The following is a 22,096-nucleotide window of genomic DNA, read 5'->3' as shown; positions in this document are numbered from 1 at the left end:
CTCTTTGGTCACTGTTTTATGGTTTTCAGAGTACAGTTCTTTAATCTCCTTGATGAAGTTTATTCCTGGGTATTTCATCATTTTTGGTGCAAATGAAAATGCTCTTGTTTTCTTAATTTCTCTTTCTGCTACTTTGTTATTAGTGTACAGAAATGCTATCAATTTCTGGATATTAATTTTGTATCCTGCCACTTTACTGAATTTGTTGATTAGTAGTTTTTTGGTGGAGTCTTTAGGGCTTCCTATGTATAGTATCCTATCATCTACAAATAGTGAAAGTTTTACTTCTTCCTTACCATTTTGGATGTGTGTTAGTCCCTTTCTTGTCCGATGGCTGGGATTCCAGTACTACGTTGAGTATAAGTGATGAGAGTGCGCATCCTTGTCTTGTTCGAGATCTTAGAGGAAAGCTCTCAGTTTCTTATCATCAGGTGTGATGTTAGCTATGGGGTTTTCTGTTTTTGAATTTTTGAGGTCAGTTTATTAAGTTCAGTGGGAAAAGCTATCAGAAAAATACTCTCCAGAAAATTATTTTTTCTTAGAAAAAAAGGAAAGAAAAGTCAACACCTCAGTACAGCCGCAGGTGCTGTGACAGCCATGCCTCCCTGAAGGGGGGCTAGTTGGTTAGATCGCTCTTTGGGTCTGCAGGACTGTGGTTTGAATCATCTTCCTCATCCTCTAGCTCCAAATCATCTGTTTCCTGGAGGACAGAGGAACAGAACAGAAATTCCGGGAACAGAAATTCATCTACCTCCGCATTGTTTCCAGCATCCTCCAAACACTGCATATCCAGTGTGTCATGATCATGATGTGTTTCTAATGGTTGTTTCCCACTTAATTCATTTTTTTTCCTGCTGCTTCTCTCATTCATTTTTTTTTTTTAAAGATTTTATTCATTTATCAGAGAGAGGGAGAGAGCGAGCACAGGCAGACAGAATGGCAGGCAGAGGCAGAGGGAGAAGCAGGCTCCCCGCTGAGCAAGGAGCCCGATGTGGGACTCGATCCCAGGACGCTGGGATCATGACCTGAGCCGAAGGCAGCTGCTTAACCAACTGAGCCACCCAGGCGTCCCTCATTCATTTCTTTTTAATTTCCAAGAGTTCTGGAACAAACTTGGCCTTTCAACTTAAGAAATTCACATTTGTAACAGGAGTGGCATGAAGTAATCGCTCTTCAGCTTCTGCTGCTGCTTTCTCTTTTTTCTTTTATTCTCTTTTATTTTCTTCTCTTCCAGTTTTTATTTGATTGCTTTCATTTAATTTTTCTTGCACAACGGTCACTGAAGTAAAGATCCTCACCCTACCGAGATTTTCTTCTGCCTGTAGTGCTAATCATTTTAAAATGTCTGAGACAGCATTATCTTGTAGATATTCCTGGGGGAATATTTCATAAAGAGCGGCTTCATCTGGGTATTTGTCACTGTATCAGTGAACTTGAGGGTGGTCTGGATGGTTTCCTCATTTTCTCCAGCCTCAGATGTCAGAGTAATTGTGAAACTGGGTGCATTTTCTGATAATACCAGTTAATGACCCTCTCAAGCCCCTCTTCCCCGTGTCATCCTCACAGCACAGCTGTACTGCAGGTGAGAGAACAGGAGCAGGACTGGCCCTTGCTCAGAGACCTCTGCTGTGAAGGAGTTAGGGTAGATGGGCTCCAGAGCCTCCAGCTCATGCTGCTCCTCACTGTCCTCTGTCACCGTGGCCCCAACCACGGCCCGTGGACCACCCAGCCACCCAGGTGGCTTGCTGCCTCAGGGACCACGGTGCACCGGGATTGCTGGCAGCAGCTGGCCAGCACAGCCTCTGCTTTTGGCTCAGGTCAGGATCCCAGAGTCTTGGGATGGAGCCCCACATTGGGCTCTCTGCTCAGTGGGGAGCCAGCTTCCTCGTCTCTTTCTCTCTCTCTCTCTCCCTCTGCCTGCCTCTCTGCCTACTTGTGATCTCTGTCAAATAAATCTTTAAAAAAATATTTTCACTGTGGGTGCCTCTGTATGTCACTTGTGCTTCAACATCCCATGGGACTCCCTCCCCACCCCCACACACTGTAGTCTCCTACTTTCCTTGGACCCATCAGATGGATGTCTTTAGGGCTGAGTTGTTTGGGAAGTGAAGAGAAAAAATAGCTTCATATTTGTTTTTGATAATTCCTTTTCCTTGTAGAAGATGAATATTGCCGGAAACAAGGGAGGTAAAACTAGATGCTCTGGTTTAAGAGTCAGGTAGGTCCTTTCTTCTTTCATAGGAGAATATTATCGAGCACTTTCTGTGGTACTGTCCTAATAACTGGAGGTACGGCAATTAGACCAAGTTCGTTCGTTCTTCAAGAGACTGACATTCTCGTGGCGTATAACATAGAGCATGTGACTCCTGTGTCTTTCTGTCCTGTTGGGAAGGGAGATAGATGTCATCTCTGTTCTACTTACTGAACATTAGTGTCCTTTCCCCATTCCCTGTTAAAGAATCTTAAAGCACAGTCACAGTTTGGATGCGTACAAGCAGTTCTTAAGTTGCTTGATATGGGACTGTAGGTTGAGGATGGCTAAGATTAAGTCTTGAGGGGATTCTGAGATTCTCTGCAGAACTGAAGATTTGTGAAAGGCTGTTTCTGTGCTGAGGGTCGTGGACAGTCTGTCACTGGAGTACAAACTAAGTGCAAGAGAGCAAGAGAGACAAAAAGACAGGAAACCAGCTTTAGTAAAAAAGAACTGGTAATGGGTTTATACTAGAGGTTCACAGGGATATTAATGTTTGGACGGATAAATGAAAATTAGAAAACCCGAGGACTAGGGTGTTTCTTTTTTTCCTTCTTTCCTTCCTTCCTCACTCCCTTTCATTCATTCTTTCTAGATTTATTTGACAGAGCACACAAGTAGGGGGAGCAGGAGTGGGAGAAGCAGACTCCCCACTGAGCAGGGAGCCCTCCCCACCAGGCTCCATCCCAGGACTCCTGGATCATGACCTGAGCCGAAGGCAGCCGCTTAACCAACTGAGCCACGCAGGCACCCCTGGATGTTTTCTTTTTAACATGAAAAATTGACCCAGCATTTCATTTGTGCCTGTTGAACTGGCGACCTCAGGTGCTGGCTGGCAGTCTTCCATCCACGTCAGCAAGGGCAGATTTAAATCTCTGTGGCAGAACCCTCCCCAGCCCTGATCAATAGGGCTGGTAATTGAATTAGAAAAGCATTCTGAGCTGTCGGCTAATTATGCTATTCAGGCAATTGCTTTGTCCACCTCGATTTCATCCTTGAATTGCTTAAATGACTTTCTCACTGGGAGGGGAAGTCAGTTTCCATCATCGAGGCACACAGTTTACGTCTACCTAAATTATGCTTCCTGTGCTTCCCCAGGGCAATACTTCGGCATTTCACATTATTACAGACACTGTTTTATGAGTTTTGATAGACATCAGTTTTGTTCTGATTTGTATTTCAGTCTGATCTTTGTTTCCAGGTCTCTGAGTGTTTCCTGGACTATGTTACTCCAGCGCTCCACTGCCCTTTTCTTTCACTAAAGGCAAATAACCAATTTCAGTTCCCCTTTTCCAGCAATAATAACACAATTTAAAGGCCCCAGTTGTGTTTAACATATTAAAGCTATTGATGGTAAAGAAATAAATTTAGAGCAGCAGCTATAGTGTTAGAAGTGAAGAATTCAAGCCAACTCGCTTTTTGGATTAAAAAAAATTAGAATCAACATACATATCCAGAGGTGTGTATATTGACTGCTCATTTTATCTTCTAGAAGATACTAGTTGCTTTAGATTTTAAAGGTAGGTAATGCTCTTAAAGACGACAAGCAGAATCTCCAGGAGAAAAGGAGCTTCACCTTCTAATAAGGTTTTTTCCAACACCAAGCTCTAATGATAAATACATTCTTAGGGGCATCAGGGCGGGTCAGTCGTTAAGCCTGACGACTTGAAAATGCCAGGGTGGAAGCATTTTCCTGGGAGAGGAGGGACAGCATTTGAAGGCTAGAGGAGGTAGGGAGGGCCTGGGAGGAGGCTGGTGTGGTGGGAGTGGAGTGGGCAGGAGGACAATGTGCAGGGGGAGGAGGGACAAGTAAGCAAGGGCCAGATCTCCTAGGGATTTGTAGACCATGAGAAAGAGTTTGGATTTTGTTCAGGCCATTTTTCTGGCTGGTGCTGAGTGGACAGAGCTCTTAACCTAAGATCTGTAGATTTGGTTATGAAAGAGCAAGTTGCCTTTCTTTTGAGTGTATCTTGGAATGTTGGATGGAGAAAATGAAATGAGATACAGTAAATGCTTTTTCCATACCTATGCAACTCTCAGTGTTTGTCCTCTCTTCTGAGTGGGCATATTATCGCTTTTAACTTTGGTATTTGCTTTTAGTGTTTAGTGACTGCTCTGTCATCATTCCATATGATTTGTATTCTGTATTTCCCAACTAGATCACTAGTATTGGCAATTTGTGTTTCTTTTCTGTGTTCATATTCTTTGTCATTTTCCCCTGTGGAGTCACTTGTTATCTTCGTTGTGTATATTCTTGCTACTAATCCTTTCGTATCTATTGCACATACTCTGTCCAAATCTCCTTTATCTTTTTACCTTTGTCTCAGCCCACCTTTTCCTTCAACAGTAATGCATAGTGGCCCTTCTTCCATTTCAGGGCAGTCAGTATTTTTGATGATGACCTCTGTATGGCCCAAGATCTCTTCTGGAGTTTCTGGGCATGATCTATCAGCACACCAAGAAAAATACTCCATTGCCATTTACTGTCTTGCCCAACAGACATTTCATTTTTTTACATTTTGTAGTTATTTTATAAGTAACTTACAAAAATACGAATAAGAGCTTAGTAAAACAACAACAACAACAAAAACCCCTTCATCTGAAATCTTAATAATTTAAATGTAGGAACCGTGAATTTTTGTTCCATATTCTCCTGGTTTGGAATAGATATACGTAGATACGTAGATACCTGAAATGGACCCCTGTGAATGCAGTTGTCAGGCATGGACCTGGAATATATCCATCTTGGAAGTACGGGTTCCAGATTTTAAATATATCTCCAGTAGATTCTAGCTTATCACTTCTGCTTGTTCTAGCACTTGCATCATCAAAGTGAAAAACTAGAATTTTTTGAAACCTTTAGTGGCTCATAATTTTGTTGAAGAGAATTTAACTGTCTTCTTGGCTCCACAGTTCAGACATTTTCATTCTTAGATTTATAAACCAACAAGTGATAGATCCATTGAATTTTTAAATTTCTTCCCCATATATACCTTTCTAGTCACCTTTATATACTAACCTGCCTTCAGCATTTGTCCACTTAGGGACTATATCGAATAAAATTTGGCCCACAGACGTCATAAAAGATGAAGGAATGTGGTCCTATGCCCTTTTTAAGTGTCACGGGGTGGTCTAGGTTCTTGCTGCAAAACATTGATGAAGTCCTCCCCATGCAGTGACTAACTGAATCAAATACCTCATTTTCTTTTTGTTCTGAGAAATACATCGCTCACTCTTAAATTCCTGAGTTGGAGAAGACTCGTCCATATATACTGCAGAGGCTACAGTCCTCTGAAGACTGAGTCTGACCTTCTACGTAGGATCGGTGTCACCGTCCACACTAGGGATGCTGCTCTTCGTCACTTTGCACCCATTTCTGATCTACTAATTGTGAAATGTCTCCCTCTGTCCATTTTCTTCTCATTGTCATTATGGACAGAAAATTTAAAGATCCTGCATTCTCAGTCGTGCTCAATGAAAGTTAAAAGCTGACTGCAAAGATAGCGTCTCAGCTCTTTTATACCTTATTGGAAGATGATACAATAATTTGAGCAATGCAATTAAAAATTGCAGGATATAATGCAATAGTGATTACTTTTGTATCATCTTTTTGGTGATTTCATCATTTTCCTCTGTCTTAGTTTTCTTAAAAAGCATAGTTGTAATTAATCTGAGATACAGGAAAAAAATTAATAAAACCACTAAGATCCCATAATACAGCTTCAAATTATAAAAGGTGGCAGTAGATCCATATGGTAATTATAAGATAGAATGAGTTTTATTCTATTTTTAAAAATAAGGAGAATTTCTTTGTTTTTAAGATTCTGAAGCAAATAACATTATGAAATAAGTCTTCCCAAATAGTAAGGAATTGTTAAAAAAAAAAAAAAAAAGAAATGAAACACAAATGAAACACTCAGATTGGACCTAGCAGACCCGATGTTCTGCTGGAGCTGCCTGAAGGGCTGAACTGACCTTGTTAACGAGGCTTTGACTGCAGTCCACAGGAATGGAAATGACACTGAATTAGTCTCAGCCTCTCTTTACTACACTGAAGCTTGCAGGAGTTTCCTGTGGCTTACCATTCTCTGTTCTGACCTACCCCTTCTCTGTGCAGCATGGACAGAAAGGATAAACTAACTTCTCTTTGACGGAGGTGGGTGCTTCCTCCTCCTGTTCATTTTGTTGGCAGGCCTGCTTTATCTCAGGAGTCTCTTCTAAGCCTCTTTTCTATCAAAGCCCTTGAGCTGTTAGCTGTTGAAGTAAAGTGCATCTCTGTTGAGCACAGCGCACTGCCAGCGTCCCATTTGGGGAGAATCGAAGAGGTGTGTATGCCAAGCACGATATCATTGTGTGCAGGCACTGTGGGAGCCTGCCAAAGCCAGAGGGAGACTGCCAGGACAAATGCCACATTGACATGACATTTACAAGTTTAGAGTCTGGAAGAGGACTGGCAGCAGAACACTCTTCAGCTCCCTCATTTAGGGTGGCAGTAACTGGGCCAACTTTTGATTTTCAGACTCAGAAAGCATAGTCAAGAAGTAAGACTTGATATAGAATTCCAGACTCTCGCTGCCACATTTTCTAGGAAGTGATGAATTCGGTTAGCCTGTGTCTGGGATGCAGGATAAACCGTGGTGCAGATCAAGAGCGCAGGTTACCGAGTGCAGAATCTGGAATCAAATCCGGGTTTGAATGAGGGCTCTAAGGTTCACCGTGTGACCCTGAGCAAGTTAACTTCGTCTGTGGCAGCCTCAGGTGCCCATGTATAAAGAAGTAGGGATAATAACAGCACTTTCCTGATGGGGTTATTGGGTGAATTAAATAGGGTTTTTAAAAGTGTGAGTACTTTTTCCAGTGCTTGTCCAATACCGAGTGTTCAGTACATGGGAGGCATTTTCCACATTCTTCAGAGACTCATGAGAAATTCGGGTTTTCCACTGTTTGTGTATTTTGGTAACAAGTGCGTATATTATCACCTGCCAGAGACGTGAGCTTGTGTGTATACGCTCTCCCTCTGATTTAGGCATTGCTGGAACGCTGCACAGGAAGCCCAGGACATGGCTTTCTTTGCCTCTCCTAGGAAACTTAGAACTGGAATCAGGATCATTGGAGCACTTGGCATCTCTACAGTCTCTTAGATACAGAAACCGCTTGGGTATTAAGAATTTATTCTAGGGGCGCCTGGGTGGCTCAGTGGTTAAGCCGCTGCCTTCGGCTCAGGTCATGATCTCAGGGTCCTGGGATCGAGTCCCGCATCGGGCTCTCTGCTCGGCAGGGAGCCTGCTTCCTCCTCTCTCTCTCTGCCTGCCTCTCTACCTACTTGTGATTTCTCTCTGTCAAATAAATAAATAAAATCTTTTAAAAAAAAAAAAAAAAGAATTTATTCTAGTAATAGCAGTCCTTTGATTGACCTGGAACTTTTCTATGGCATTATTCTATGCAAAATGAAGGCCTAGAGCTATTCTGCAGGAAACCCTGTAGCTTATTAGGGACACCATCTTTTTGGTGTTGGAGACAAGGTACTTGGTCTTGATTAAATCTGTTTTCATGATCTAGAGTTAAATGACAGATTTTTCTGTGCTACATACATAGAATATGATCACTACTGCACTTAGGTAACTTCCATTCACCATTTTCAACACTGCTGGTAAATTCTCTCAAGTGATGAAATTCTGTCTTGTCTTTTTCTTTTTGCTTTCTTGTTTTTCAGATCTTCGAGGTTGCTGCGGGCATTCTATGTCCCCTTCCTGTCCGATAAGTATACAGCATATGCAAACTATACCATCCTCAAACCCCGGAAAACAAAGCAAATCAGGAAGAAAAGTGGAGGTTAGCAACACGCCTGTGGCCCCAAAGGATGACCATCCTCTTACTAGTGATTGCACTGACGGGACTCCCTCCAAGTCATCATTTGTAACATTTGTAATAAAGGCAGTCTCACACGGATGCTGGAATCTGGGTGCTTTGGGCTGATCAGAGTCATTCACATTCACGTCTTGCCTGTGTCTCTGTTCTGCATGTAAACTTTTTGCAGCTGGGCAGAAAAAGGCCCTACAGTCTGGTAGATAATGTTGCTCTACATCTTACTGTTTTTCTTCTGTTCAATTGTTTACTAGACCGGAGAAGAGCAGAACCACCTTACAGGAAGAATTGAAAATCCCAGAACTGGATGGCCGCGTTAAACTCTTCTCCATACTCTGGCCTGGCATCTGAGAACTAGCAAGCCTCTTTTGGGCCATATGGGCTTTCTCCACCAAAGCTGTTTGGCAGCTCCTAGCATTCCTTGTTCAAATCCTAGTGCTGAAAACGAGCACAACCTAATTGCCAACCTACATGTCCTTCTCACCTTGTGCAAGACTAAGCTTCTCTTAAGCACTTCACAGGACTAGGACCCCGTCCTGGAGATATCTCAGGAAAAAAGGCAACCATTTGAGGAACTGTAACCTAATTTTGTTATATAGGATGCCTCTTATTTTCATTTTATTTCCTTTACAACAAACTGTAACTATGTTTTCTTTAAGTTTTAGCATGCCGTTTCTTGAATTCAAGACTTCTCTGTAGAAAGGTATCCACAGACCAGGCCATAACTGTACAGGACATTTTTGGAGAAAATTAATTCTATCACTTGGTAGGTTTGGATGGCCTCACATTTTTAAGTAATGTGTTCTGAGGCCATTTCTGAGGAAATTAAGACTTTCCCTTTTTTTCCACAACCCTAGTGGAAGAGGCCAGTGAATTTATAGCACTGATTTTTGAGTCTGTCTATTGCAAAGCACATTCTGCATGGGGCACTTTTAGTCAAATAGGTAATGATAAAGACCTGATTAAAATGTAATGAGTATATACTGTGACTATACACACAGTATACAAAGCACTTCCAGATGATCTCATTTGGTTCTCACAATCATGGTGTGAGGCAGACAAGGCAAGTGGTTTTATCCCCATTTTACAGATAATGACTTTGGGGTGGGGGCACGGGGAAGGTCAAGTGGCATGCCCAAGATCACATGGTCAGTCAGTAACAAAGCTAGGACTGGAACCTGGGTCCCCTAACTGCTCCCCTAGTGCTCTTCCTACTTCCTCTCTCGACTCTGAAGACCTCACTTGGAAGAATGATGGTGTTGGCCAGAGACCCGATAGATAATGTAACTTTCTATTTTAAGGAAGACGTTTACCTGTATTTCTTTGAGTTCTTCAGAACCTCCACTGTGCCTGTCAGTCCGTCACAGCAGCACCCCACCGTGCAGCCCAGCCTGTGGCAGGAAAGTAGTGTCTGTGTTTGGAAGCCCTGTTCCTTGGCAGCCCCACAGGATCTATCAGTTGGATTCCCACATAGGCCATCTGGGGTCCTATTCTAGGTGCCTTATTTCCTCAAGGTAATTGTGTCTAGTATCTGCATATAGGATAAAGCTATTTTCCAGAGGTTTCATCTTTCATTTTTCAGGGAGAAGGGCTTTCCAACAGGAACTGATCCCAAGAGAGGAGAAGTCATAGGGGAGGAAATGGCCAGTTCCCACACAACAAGTCTTGGTATCCCTCTAATGGAATTTCTGGGTTTGAAGCATTGGAGAGGAACTCCATGTAGACAGCTTAGAACAGTAACTGGAGAGTGAAGATAAGCCAAGGTCCCACTTGCTGCTTTAAAGTTTTCTGGCATTTAACCTAGTATTTGGTCCATGCTTTCTGAGCCAAATACTGGCATCTGTAGTCTGACTCCAGGGTAGGGAATTTTTGGTGAAAAATCTTGTCCTACCTGCAGAACAGCATACTGTCATTCACAAGGGCTAAAGCCCTCTACTTTATGCAGAAGTAAATGAACCTCCTTCATGGAGGTCCAGGGTGAGTAGCTGTTTTCCTGATCTGAGTGATACAGTGCTGGTCTATGTTATCATCTTGCATGTTAAAAAAAAAAAAAAAAACCTTCTGAGTAAGAACTTACTGTAATAGAGCACAAAAAAGATCACAATTGATCCAGGGATTCCTTGGGAATATCCGTTCCTACCCCTTTTAAGACCAGGTTTCGGTTTCCTCTGTTCTAGGTCCATCATTAGTGAGCACAATAGATGGAACACTGTGCCAAATGCTGTGGGTAAGGGATGTAAAGGTGAATGTTTTTTGTTGTAAAAATTAGTATTTCTTATATGATGTTATATAACCACACTAAACAAAAATCTCAATCTCAACAACCCCAGGGAGGCCAGATTTGCCTGGGAAAGAGTTTTGAAACACCTGGTCACACAAGCCTTTCTCTTCTGGAGAACCCGTGTTCAGCATGAGCTACCAAAACTCTGCTCACCGTGCCTCTCTGGGGCACTCGTTTCTCCCCAGGTTGTTGAGTATTGAAAAATGAAGGACCACAGATTACTTCTGAGAACTTTGATTATGGGATCTGAGTGAGGGAGTGGGTGTACTTGGCAGTTGCAGGGCTTGCTGATCTCTAGAGTTTATTTATTTCTTAGTAATCTCTGTGTGGGACTCAAACTCACAACCCTGTGATCAAGAGTCATGTGACTGAGTCAGCCAGGCGTCCCCCTGATCTTTAGATCTTAAGTAGCCTTATCTGAACCCTAAATCTTAAGAAACTGAGCCCCATGAGTGAACTAGATGCTGTTCTAGTTCACTCAAAGTGTGTTCTGTCATCAAAGTGTGCCTATCACCCAGTATACTGCGATGAAAGATCGATCAGTCACTTTAATCTCTTGGGATAATCATTGAAAATGGGAACCCATAATCTTTTATCATTGAAATCAAGTTTAGAAACAGAATTTTGTAAATCAAGATGGCTCTTGATCTCAACCATTTGTTTGGGTCATTTTTCCTGGTTTGGAGTTCTGGGGAAGAGCCTTAAAAACCGCATGTGATTTTATAGCATTAGATCTGGAGTGACTTGGGGCAAAGCACCAATCGCTGTCCTTTCTTGTGTTGCGTTTCATGGGATTTATTGAGATAATTCACTGTGATTATGCTGTCATCTACGTGTCTGGCAGCTCTGTTTTAATTATTTTCTCTGAAGAGGGCAAAGAGGCACAATTTCATGCTTGCCTCCGCAGCCTATTAAAGCGCACGTGTACATTCCTAAGTTACTACAAGAAATGCCTCGAGTAAATGGATAGATGAATGTGGGCTTAGCTTTGTCCTTTGGCAACAGATCAGACTTCTATGTGTCATTGTTGGATTTCAGAGGCCCTCTGCTGTTTTGGTAAATCTAGGTGAATGTTACCTTTAATTTTTCCGCTATATGTGACCATGTAATTCATGCTGCACATGAAATCAGGAAGCAGAGCAGTGTTGAAGCAAGAGTCTTGTCCAGTTCATTTGTCTTCCTGATCCCTGTCCTTTATCTCACTTGTCAGTGTTTATATTACATACCTGTATTTTCTGTAAAAGAAAAAAAGTTAAATAAATCTTGGCAATTTGATTTTCTTGTTCTTAGGGTGATATTTTCTCTTTTGCATCTAGGTTTTAGATCTTTGGTGGAGATTAAAACTCAGCTCCTCCCATCTCCACCATTCTGACCCTTCAGCATATAGACCTGCCCCCCACGCTAGGCCAAATAGCCTGGGATGTTTATTCAGAAAACTCTAGGAAGAAGCCTCTGTTTATGAAAGCCCATGAGGGTTAGTGTTATTGTACTAGTGGAAAAGCCAAGCATTGGGAGCATTGGGACGATTATTCAGCGGGTCAGTGTTGTGCCTAAAAAGTGATACTTTCTGGGTCCACCCTAGGCTTTTGGATGGAAAATCTCTGGACTCTGACAGTCTTCACATTCACAGAAGCGTGGATCTGGTAATATTTAGTAGGTAATTTCCCCCTTTGGGGGTTGTCAGGAGCAATAAAAGGTTTTCTGTAAACGAATTGCTAATATCATTCCCATACCTTGTTCCTATGACCAGTAACTCTTAGTAGTTACCTGGCTTTATACTATTGATTACCAATCTTCTTTCTGTAGGACCCAAAATGCCCACAAAACTTGGTTTGTTTTATTTCTGTCAAGTCAGTTCAGAGAAGGGTGCTTTATTAATATAATTCCAGGAGGGAGAAGTCCACAGCCTTAATTGATTTTTCTCTGTCTAGAATGTCATCCTTCTCTTCTGTTACTCGGACTTGAAAGGCCAGCTTGAGTCTGTCTCTTGTCTGTGAAGCTCTTCTAGACCACAGGAACCTCACAAGTACCTAGTGTCTTTGCTAACGGCAGGGGACCTTGACACAGAATGCTTGTAAACCTGCCCCTCAGGAACATCGCTGGCACATCTGTGGCAAAGCCCATGTCACACTTGTGTGTATTCCTAGAGCTCAATGCAGTTCCCTGAACATTTTGGTAGTGTACATGTTTGTTGACAAAGGAGGAAAAAATGTAGGAAGAAACCCTGAAACTAATACACAGCTTTGCTTTCACTTTGGCAGATTTTTAGACCAGGGAAAACATAGCAAGTTGTAAGTCCTCTGGTATTCCAAGGGCAGTTTGAAAGGTGTGAATGTGGCTCTATACTGTGTGTGTTTTAGGAATTCTCCTGGAGCACACACAGACTTTCACACTAAGGCAGATTCCCCAGATTGCCTCTAAAAAGAGATTTGGTACCTTTATTGAATATTTCTATTGTTATTTGATTTTGGACTGTCAGACTTAGCTCAGGAGACCTTCTGAATGAGTTTGGGCCAGATGGCTTCCCCTCCAGGTGTAAAGGAGTGCTCCATTCCTATCAGGCGTGCTTGGAAAGGGAAGTCTACCTGCAGGGTAACTTTGTAAGGGATCCGTTCAAATTCAATAATACCAAGCTAGCGGGTGATTTTTTTTTTTTTAAACTGAAGGCTGTTTTGGCTCTCGTCAGCTGTGGAGTTTAACATAGACCTGACATGGAAACAAATCATAAGTCATGGATTTGATAAACAAAACAAGGCAAATTGAGATGGAGTATGAAGTTACAGAATTGTAGTGACACAGACTGGGGATTCCTGTTGCATCTTCTTCACGTAAATAACTCATGATGAAATTAAAAATTGGATTAAATAATGCTACCTGTGTAGGTGCATTAAAAAAATGGCTTTAAGTGACCCTTAGGTGTCTTCATAAAATACTTAAGTGTAGTAGTGTTTTCTCTTTGTTCCAGTTTTCTTTTTCTTTTTTTTTTCTCCTGGTTTCTGGGCTGCTTGTTGTGTGATAACATGCCTGGAGATGAAAGTGTGAACTGCTGACTCTCAATGGTTCCAGTGTGTGAATTAAAATGTATTCTGCCCAGGGTTTTTTCACAGACTTACAACACAGGTTCCAGCCGTCACCATAGGAGGGTTCTCTTGGACCTTCACTGACCTGCAGAACTGGTGTTTGGCAATGGCTGCCGTTGTCCTGTAGTTACTGTTTTAAGTCTTGAACCTCAGCTTGCTGAGTGAGGAGGGCATGCTCTCGGGGCTGCTTGCTCTCTGCCTTGGCGGCGTCACCCTCAGTGCTGGAGAGGATGTGACGGTACAGCGGTGATTCTCAGGCAGAGCTGCGTGGCAGACTTGCCTGGAGACCCTTTACAAAACTGCTGCTGTCTGCTTGGGTCCCCCAAGGAATTCTGGATTAGTGGTCGCAGATGGGCCCTGGCATCACTAAAAACAACAGACTTTTTATGTGATTTTCTATCCATTGCTATTGCCGTTGCAGATTGGAAGGCAAATGGTCACTCCAGAGATCCAAGGTAATTGAGTAGGCAAAGTGTTCGGTGTTCTTTTCTAGTTACAGTCCCCGGCTATGCATGCAGGCTTCCGTCCACACCTCTGGCCATCCTCCCAACCCCACTTTCTTTTTTTTTAACTGCCTCTCAAACCTTACCTGCCCTTATTACCCATTCTCTCTGGGCCCTGGTTTCTGGGAAACAATTAACTAATATGGTACTGATGGACACTAATGGATGTTAATGATTTCCTGTAGTTCTCTTCCCTCTGATCCTTTCAGCACATGTGAGTGGCAACACATCTGGAAAAGAGAAATGACCCATTTTGGCAATTTCAGACCCATTCAAGTGCCATTTTATTGATGGCTTAGGAGGAGTGTGTTGGAGCAGGGGGAGCCAACCTTGAGGAAGGCTGCCTGGCCTTCCAGTTCAAACCCTGTCGACCAGCACTACTTGGTCTGCTCAGGTAAGAGCCTGTGGCTTTTGTGAGCGGAATGAAACAAGTGTAGGCGGGTGGTGAGCCTGCTTCATAGATCTTATACATACCCCCCACTCTGGGACACAGACAGTGAAGACCTCCCCTTGGTTGCTGTGCCCCTGGTTTGCGGCTGAGTCCCTCTGGAGCTGCTGCTACCCTCCTACCCCCGCCATGCACACACAGACATGAGAGCAAAGGTTAATCTCATTTTGAGAGAAGTGACCTGAAGTGTGTGCACTCAACCAACAAGAAAACTCCATGTGTCGTTCCGCCGTTGGCCTTGCTTCTCTCTTGCCTCTATTAACAAAACCTCTCTCAGCCTCCTGGGCATTTCCGAGAATATATTCTCACTCTTTTATTTCTTACCAGTAAAATATTTGTGGAGTTCTGTAGCAAAAGCGGCTGGTTTTACAGTGCTACATTTATGAAAGAATCTTAGGCGTTTTTTTGTTTTTTGTTTTTTAAAGTATCCCCTTCCCCTTCCCTTGGGCCTTTTCTGTAATTGTGTTTGCACAGTCTGTGATTACTGGAGATAGTCTAAAAAATAACACCAAAGTTTAAGTTTGTTGCTATGGTTTTTTGTGGCTTTTTGGGGGGGGGGGGGTTGTTTTTGTTTTACTTCCAAGTATCACTGTTGCGACAGCCCTGGTGGAGACTTCCCAAAGTGCCCAGCAGAGGGCAGCCCATTCTCACTGGAAATTTCACAGCTCCTTTTCTTCAAGGAAGCTGATTTTGTTTCAGTATTTGCTATATTCTTGGTATATAAATTTCAGTGTAAATGGAAATATCTGAGCTACATTTCTTTAGAATCTGTATCCCTACATTGCACTGTTATGTTGTTGTAATTGCAAAAATTTCTTTTCAGTTAATTTCAGTTCTCTTTAACATGACTTCAGTGGAATTCATAGGTAACAAAAGGCACGTTTTTGGTTGCCAGCATCCGCAGCTACTTTCAGTCGCAATTACCTGCTGTTTGTCCGTTGTCAAGTTTCCAAACATGAGCAAAGGGCGTCCTAAACACAATCTTTTTTTTTTTTTTTAAAGATTTTATTTATTTATTTGACAGACAGAGATCTACAAGTAGGCAGAGGCAGGGAGAGAGAGGAGGAAGCAGGCTCCCCGCTGAGCAGAGAGCCCAGTGCGGGGCTCGATCCCAGGACCCAGGGATCATGACCCTCTTCGAAGGCAGAGGCTTTAACCCACTGAGCCACCCAGGCACCCCCTAAACACAATCTTGACTTTGCCTCTACTCACTGATATTGTCAGAGGGCAACGCAAAGGATATGTGAATGGGCAGGGTGCTCCCCTCCATCAGATGCAATCGCTTTACCCCCAGCACAGTAGCTCAAAGGAAAATATTAGTGCTTAGCAGGGGCTGCACCCCTTGTAAAGTAATGGCCTTAGGATACCTCCTATAGCTCCTCCTGTTCAGGGCATGGGATGAAAAGCAAACATTTGCAGAACATTTACTTTTAAAAGTGTAGGTTATCCACAGACAGGCCTTGAGGACCAGACAAGTTCAGCTCTTTGATATAGGAGATTTCCTTCTTTATCTGTGTGAAATCTGATAGATACCAGCTTTGGAACTCAATCTTAGAACTTTATGGGGAATGTATTGTTGGTTTCTTTTTTCTTTTCTTTTTTTAAGTTATGGAATGCTTTACGAATTCATGGGTCATTCTTGGGAAAGGCCATGCTAATCTCTGTATTGGTCCAATTTTAGAATGGGTGCTATCAAAGCGAGCGTGGGGTTTGGGTTCGGGGGTTTTAGGTGTGTTTTTGTCTTCCTTTCCTTTTTTTTTTTTTTTTTTTTTTAAGATTTTATTTATTTGACAGAGAGAGAGAGAGATCACAAGCAGGCAGAGAGGCAGGCAGAGAGAGAAGGGGAAGCAGGTTCCCTGTTGAGCAGAGAGCCTGATGTGGGGCTCAATCCCAGAACCCTGAGATCATGACCTGGGCTGAAGGCAGAGGCTTAACCCACTTAGCCACCCAGGCGCCCCATCCTTTACTTTTTTCTTTTTTACACCCTCTGGATTGTTAGATTAGCTCTTTAGAGAAATAATATGAATGGTAGCTAACATCTATAAAGCATTTAAGCTTGCGGGAGTGTTTGGAGTTGCTTTTTTTCTCATATAATTCTTACACCAACCTTGTGAGTTTGATTACTGTTATTATCCTCTTCTTAAACTGGATGCTAAGAGCTATTACACATTTTGTCCAAGATCACCTAGGTAGGAAGCCGGGATTCAAATCCAGCCAGGCATTCTGACTCCAGGGCTCTCTCTTAACCATGACTTCCTACTCCCTATTTCAAGACCTTTTTGTAGTACGTAGTCCTTGAGCTCCTTTTTTGCATATTATGTTGAGGTATCTGGAATGATTAGACAGGCAGAGATAAGAACACGACCTAGTGAAAGTCATTTAAGTCTTTTTACCACCTTCTTAATCTGCCTTCAGGAACCATAGGCTGGAGGTTGTTTAAGTAAGACTACACAGATAACAGCGTCAGTCTTTCTAGGGGCTTTTTTGGAACAGTGTGTGGCCCAGCTAATTTTAATCACACAGCTAGATCAGAAAGGGAGCTGATTTCCTGAAGTCCTAGAAGTTAGTGAAAATTCCGGTTCCTGATTATAGTCCCAGCTGAATTTCTGCTGAGATATGAGTGGCATGTCTAGGGGCCTTGGTATTGGTTCTTTCTTACTCCTCTGACCTTTTTCCTAATTTGCTAGGCAGATCAGGAAAGACAGTGGGAGAAGATAACCATCTTCAGGGAACTGTACATGAAAAATCTTTCAGGGTACAAGGAACATTTTAAGTAATCTGTGTTTTACTAAATCAAACCTCTGTCTAGTTGGAACCTGTGCACAGTGTGCCTGCACGCTGAAAGCCATTACTTATGTTGGCTGGGGCTAGTGTAAGACAGGTGAAATAGAGGCCTATAAAATAAGAAAGAAGGAAATGTGGACTCTGTGGACATCCAGGGCTAGAAGGGAGCAACTGGCAGGAGTGGTCTATTATCCATATTTATGGATGCCATGGGGAAGACCAGCCAGGGGAGGCAGAATCTTGTCTACAATGTGGTAACTAACCAAGAGCTAAAAGGCTGGTTTGTTTGAATACATAAGAATTTTCACGGTTCATGATTCAAAAAGCATAAATCCCCTGGATATTGGTATCCTAGATTGCATCCTGAAACAGATAAAAGGCAGAAAAATGGGTGAAATTCATGTAGAATCTAGAATATAGTATATAGTAAAAAACAAAAGTTCAAGTGGATATATTGAACATGGAAAAATCTCCCTTCCATCCTGTTCCCCAGGTACCCTGTTATCTTCCCATAACCAACCAATGTGCTTATGTGTGTTCTAGAAACCCCCCCCCCCTTTTTTTATGCTTACACAAGCGCATGTGAGTGTATTCTACTTTAATAAGTAGTAGGATACTAGGTACACTCTTCTGGCACTTTCTCTCTCTTTTAATCTTAAAATATTTTAATACTACCTGTTTAGGAGTGATCTATTATTTCTGAGCATTTTCAGCTTAAGTTAAACCTCACAACCTCAGTAACACTGTGTACCTTGCTTTTTCATTTAACACTGTAACAAAGGGGGTTTGTTTTTGTTTGTTTTGTAACAAAAGGTTTTTGTTAAGCTGTGTACAGGGATAACCAGGGGTCTATCCTAAGAATGTCAGAGCCCATAATAGAACTCAAACGCCTAAGACTTTTGAGAAAGGTCACCATGCCTGTTTGATCTCCAGGTCTGTTGTAGCTTAAATATGCCCTTGAAGTTAGAGGAAGTACTCAGTCATTCTGGCTGCTGTTCTTGCAGAGTTGGGGGCCTGCCCACGTTGAGCACAGGTCTCTTTCTAGATGTTCTCTTCTTTTGTTTGTTGTGGGCACCAGTTCAGTGAGCACCTGCCGCTCAGTAACCTCTAACATTTGTGTAGCTCTTTTCCTTTACAAAGCACTTCCCTTTATGGATCTTATTTCTCATAAGAACCCCAAAAGACCTCAGCAAAGATTTGCCCCTAGTTTTTCACCAATGAGAAAACCTTCTGAAGGCCTTGAGTTAAGTCTTCTCTAAGTCATTTCTACTCCTTTCATCTTTTCATACTGGCCCTCTGTTGCAAGAACTCAGTAGATGGGAATGTTTTCTTTCCTGCTTCTACTTCCTCAGCAGGTAACTATTAATGGAAATATTTGAGGGCTTACTCTTGTCAGGTACTAATTGCAGCACTATAAATATATTATTTAATCTTAACAACCACATGAGGTAAACTGTACCACTCTATACTATAGATGTAAAAACCAAGATTCAGAAAGGGTAAGTTATTTGTCCAAAGTCACATGACTAGTAATTGACAGAGGTGGGATGTCAGTCTGGGTCTTCCTGATTTCAGTGTATACTTTTTTTTTTTTTGAAGTAGTCTCCACGCCCAGCCTGGAGCCCAGTGTGGGGCTGGAACTCATGACCCTGAGATCAAGAGTCAGATGCTTAACTAACTGGGCCTACACATACCCCTATTTTAACTGCTCTGTATATTGCCCTGAATCAGAACTGGCTGTCCCATTTCCTGGATTTGCTCGTCTCAAGAATTCAAGAGAAGTTGTGCTCTGGAAATCCAAAACCTTTTTTTATATGTAGTGATAAACTGGCGTGGAGTTAGAGGTTGAGACTAGGAGTGATAATAATCCATGATGAGGAGTTTCCCAGCTTCTTCATGCATGGTGACTCATTGTGTGACTCCAGGCAAAGCCTCTTCTTTGTCAAGTATTCCCAGACGTAAAAATGCAATTAAAAATTTGAGGTGAAAATACTCAAGTTCCACAGGATTAAGACAGTTTTTGTATAAATATAAATTCAAAATTTCATTAATGCAGTGGTGATAATTACTGCTTTGCAATGGATTAAGAACAGACCTGGGAATCTGTTTGCCAGGGTCATCTTGCTAAATGAAGATAGTTGGAAAATGCCTGTGTGTGCCTCAGGTTTCCTGTGTGTGAACTGGACCAACTACCACTTCATTATTATCTACCATTTCTTGACCGCCTTTTCAATGGGAGGACACTTGTGGGTCTGCCTTGAGAGATGAGAGAACCACCTGGGTCTTTGTCTTGCACTCGGCCTTCTCTTCCAGGGGGGTGCTCTGAAGCAGATCAGCTTGAATGAGCATTTATTCTGTAAAGCCCAGCGGATGGTGAGGAAGATGCGAGCTGGGTCAATGAGGCAGGAGGCTGGAGAGCATGACTGTGATGTCCTTCAGACTTCCTCAGGACTGACCCTTCTCTCCTGTGACGTTGGGAGCTGTTACAAGCCCTAAGAGGTGATGTCTGTTCATCCCATCTGCTTGTGCTTCTCTGAATTCTTGATGCTTCGTGTGACAGGAATGGGGCAAGTCTGACCCTGTCTTCCCTTGACTCACTAGATGTGTGAACTGCATGTGGGTGTCAGAGCCCAGTGTTTCTGTGCTGAAGATGTCACGCTGTTTCCCAGGTGTTGCTTTAAACCTTAGCTAAATCTTAACTGCTGCTTCTGGCACTCATTGGTCATTTAGTTTCGTGGTGTGTGTGTGTGTATCTGTTGGCGGGGGGGTGGGGTGGTGGTGCACAAGGTGGGGCAGGGGAGAACATGGAGGGGAGACCAGAGGCAGAGTAGAGAGGATGTGGCCGCAGCTCAGAACCCCAGGGCTGTATTTGTTGTGCTTAGCTGTATTCCAGGAGTCAAGCAGAAGAGGGATCCGTTCAACCTGGTAAAAACCGTAGCCAATAGGGACAGAATTGCTCATCAATAAGCAGTTGTCGCTGTCATTTGCTTTTTCTGGACAAGAGACGGCCTCCAAAACTCTTTTCAGACTCTTCCTGGACAGCTGCTTGTTGACATGGAAATAGTTTTTTTCAGATGTTTTAGAATCCGTGACTTTGGAATATCTTTGTGCGTTAGAATCACAAGGGCACACAGTCAAGTGCCCCGCCCTACTCTCAGGGGTTCTGATTCAGTGGATTTGGGGTGCAAGCCAGGAATATGCGTTTTTTTCACATGCATCTGAGGTGATTCAGATAGTCTGTGGACCATACTCCCCGAAAGACTTAGACTTTGTTCCAGTTTCCGTTTGGCCCAGTTTTTGAAATAGCCTTTTCTGCTGGAGCCTGTTTTAATGACTTTCTTTATTGAAGGATTTATTAGCATCTCCATGTTTACTACATGTTCTGTTCTCACATCATCACAGTAACTAGAGAGGGACCCAGAGGTGGTTAACTCCGTTTTATTGGGGGTGAGGGGGTGGGAGGTGGGATTGAGGCATAGGAAGAGGCAGGTCACGGTGAGTCAGAGACAGAGGTGGGAATTGAAGTCTCGAATTGATGACTCTAAACCAGGCAATTTTTTGGCACCTATTTTTTTCAGCTTTGTGATTTCATATTTAATCATAGTTATTTCTTAGGTATCTAATTCATTGTGCTTGGGTAAGGAAAGCATATCTGAGTTTTAAACAAAATAGCTCAGGTTTAATCAGTGTGCTAATTTTTGTTCAGAATGAGGTCATCTAAGCTTGAGCTAACATGTAGATGATGACATGTGTGGAACTAAATGTGCTTCTCTCTCTGCTTGCTTCCTCCACCGTTTCTGAAGACTTTTTACATCAAGTATAAGGGAACAGATTCCGCCCCCCCCCCCCAACCATGCCAGTAGGAACACCCTCCCATCTTCTAACTGGTAAGGTACAAAATCCAAAAACCTCTTGGCCCTTTTTTCAACTTGAATGGTATTTGGATCCATTTCTAAAGGAACAAAAAATCGTGAAAACTCTCAGGCAACTTAGATTATTTATTTACTCATTTGAAAGAGAGAGAAACAGAGATAGTGACAGAGAGAGCATGAGCAGGAAGGAGAGGGAGAAGCAGTCCCCCTAACGAGTGGGGAGCCCAACTCAAGGCTCGATTCCAGGACCCTGGGATCATGACCTGAGTGGAAGGCAGACGCTCAACCAGCTGAGCCACCCAGGTGCCCCCAACTTAAATGATTTTTATTACAATGTTACTTAAACTTGAAAATTTAAAGTAGGAATATGGTTTTTTTTAATATATAGTTCTTATACACTAAAAGCCCAAAATCTACAAATCAGATACACAGGAGACGGAATTATCCCATGTATTGTGACTCAGGTGTTGCCCGTGAACACTCAGTTTCTTTTGAGGCGAATGTGCCTGTGCCACCAAGTGACCTGTAACACCTGTTTTCTCACTACTCCTCTGTTGGAAATGTTGCCACAGTACATTTCCATGGTGTCATTTGGCTTTCATTTTGGGCATGAAAACACCATTTTCATTTTAAATCCACCTCTGTTCTTTTCTCATTATCCTAGAAGGGTGTAAAAGTAACAGTGGAACACACATGTGAACATAAGTTTTGAAATAGGGCTGCAATACTGGTTATAAAGTGGTCAGCCAAATAGTCCAGGATATGCTTATATAAATCTAAAAATTATAACCAAAATGAAAACCAAATGGAAGCCCTACAGAATACATCCACAGACTTAATTTGAGAGCTACTGTTCAAGTCCATTGGTGCCCAAACTTTCACTCCTATCCAAGTCTCTATCTACTGTGTTTACTCTGACGAACGCAGTGTTTAAAAAAAAAAAAAAGTCTCCCGGGGCGCCTGGGTGGCTCAGTGGGTTAAGCTGCTGCCTTCGGCTCAGGTCATGATCTCA

General features: G+C 42.6%; 1 protein-coding gene and 2 pseudogenes across 1 annotated transcript in view; 1 reads left to right on the top strand and 2 right to left on the bottom strand.

Moving 5' to 3' along the window:
* Positions 1 to 11,672, top strand: part of ALG9 (ALG9 alpha-1,2-mannosyltransferase) — a 96,272-nt gene extending 84,600 nt beyond the window's left edge. Inside the window, exons 15-16 of the mRNA XM_059180402.1 lie at positions 7,965 to 8,083; positions 8,371 to 11,672. Of these exons, the coding sequence (XP_059036385.1) occupies positions 7,965 to 8,083; positions 8,371 to 8,408 (157 nt within the window). The 3' untranslated portion in view covers positions 8,409 to 11,672. The remainder of the gene's footprint in view (positions 1 to 7,964; positions 8,084 to 8,370) is intronic.
* Positions 617 to 4,725, bottom strand: LOC131818746 (RWD domain-containing protein 1-like; annotated as a pseudogene).
* Positions 11,673 to 16,030: 4,358 nt separating the features above from the next.
* Positions 16,031 to 16,129, bottom strand: LOC131822985 (U6 spliceosomal RNA; annotated as a pseudogene).
* Between the last annotated feature and the right edge of the window lie 5,967 nt (positions 16,130 to 22,096).

This window comes from Mustela lutreola, chromosome 1 (genome assembly GCF_030435805.1).
Source record: "Mustela lutreola isolate mMusLut2 chromosome 1, mMusLut2.pri, whole genome shotgun sequence".
Taxonomy (NCBI): domain Eukaryota; kingdom Metazoa; phylum Chordata; class Mammalia; order Carnivora; family Mustelidae; genus Mustela; species Mustela lutreola.
The sequence above is the reverse complement of the archived record's forward strand: the minus strand, read 5'-3'. Positions and strand labels throughout refer to the sequence as shown.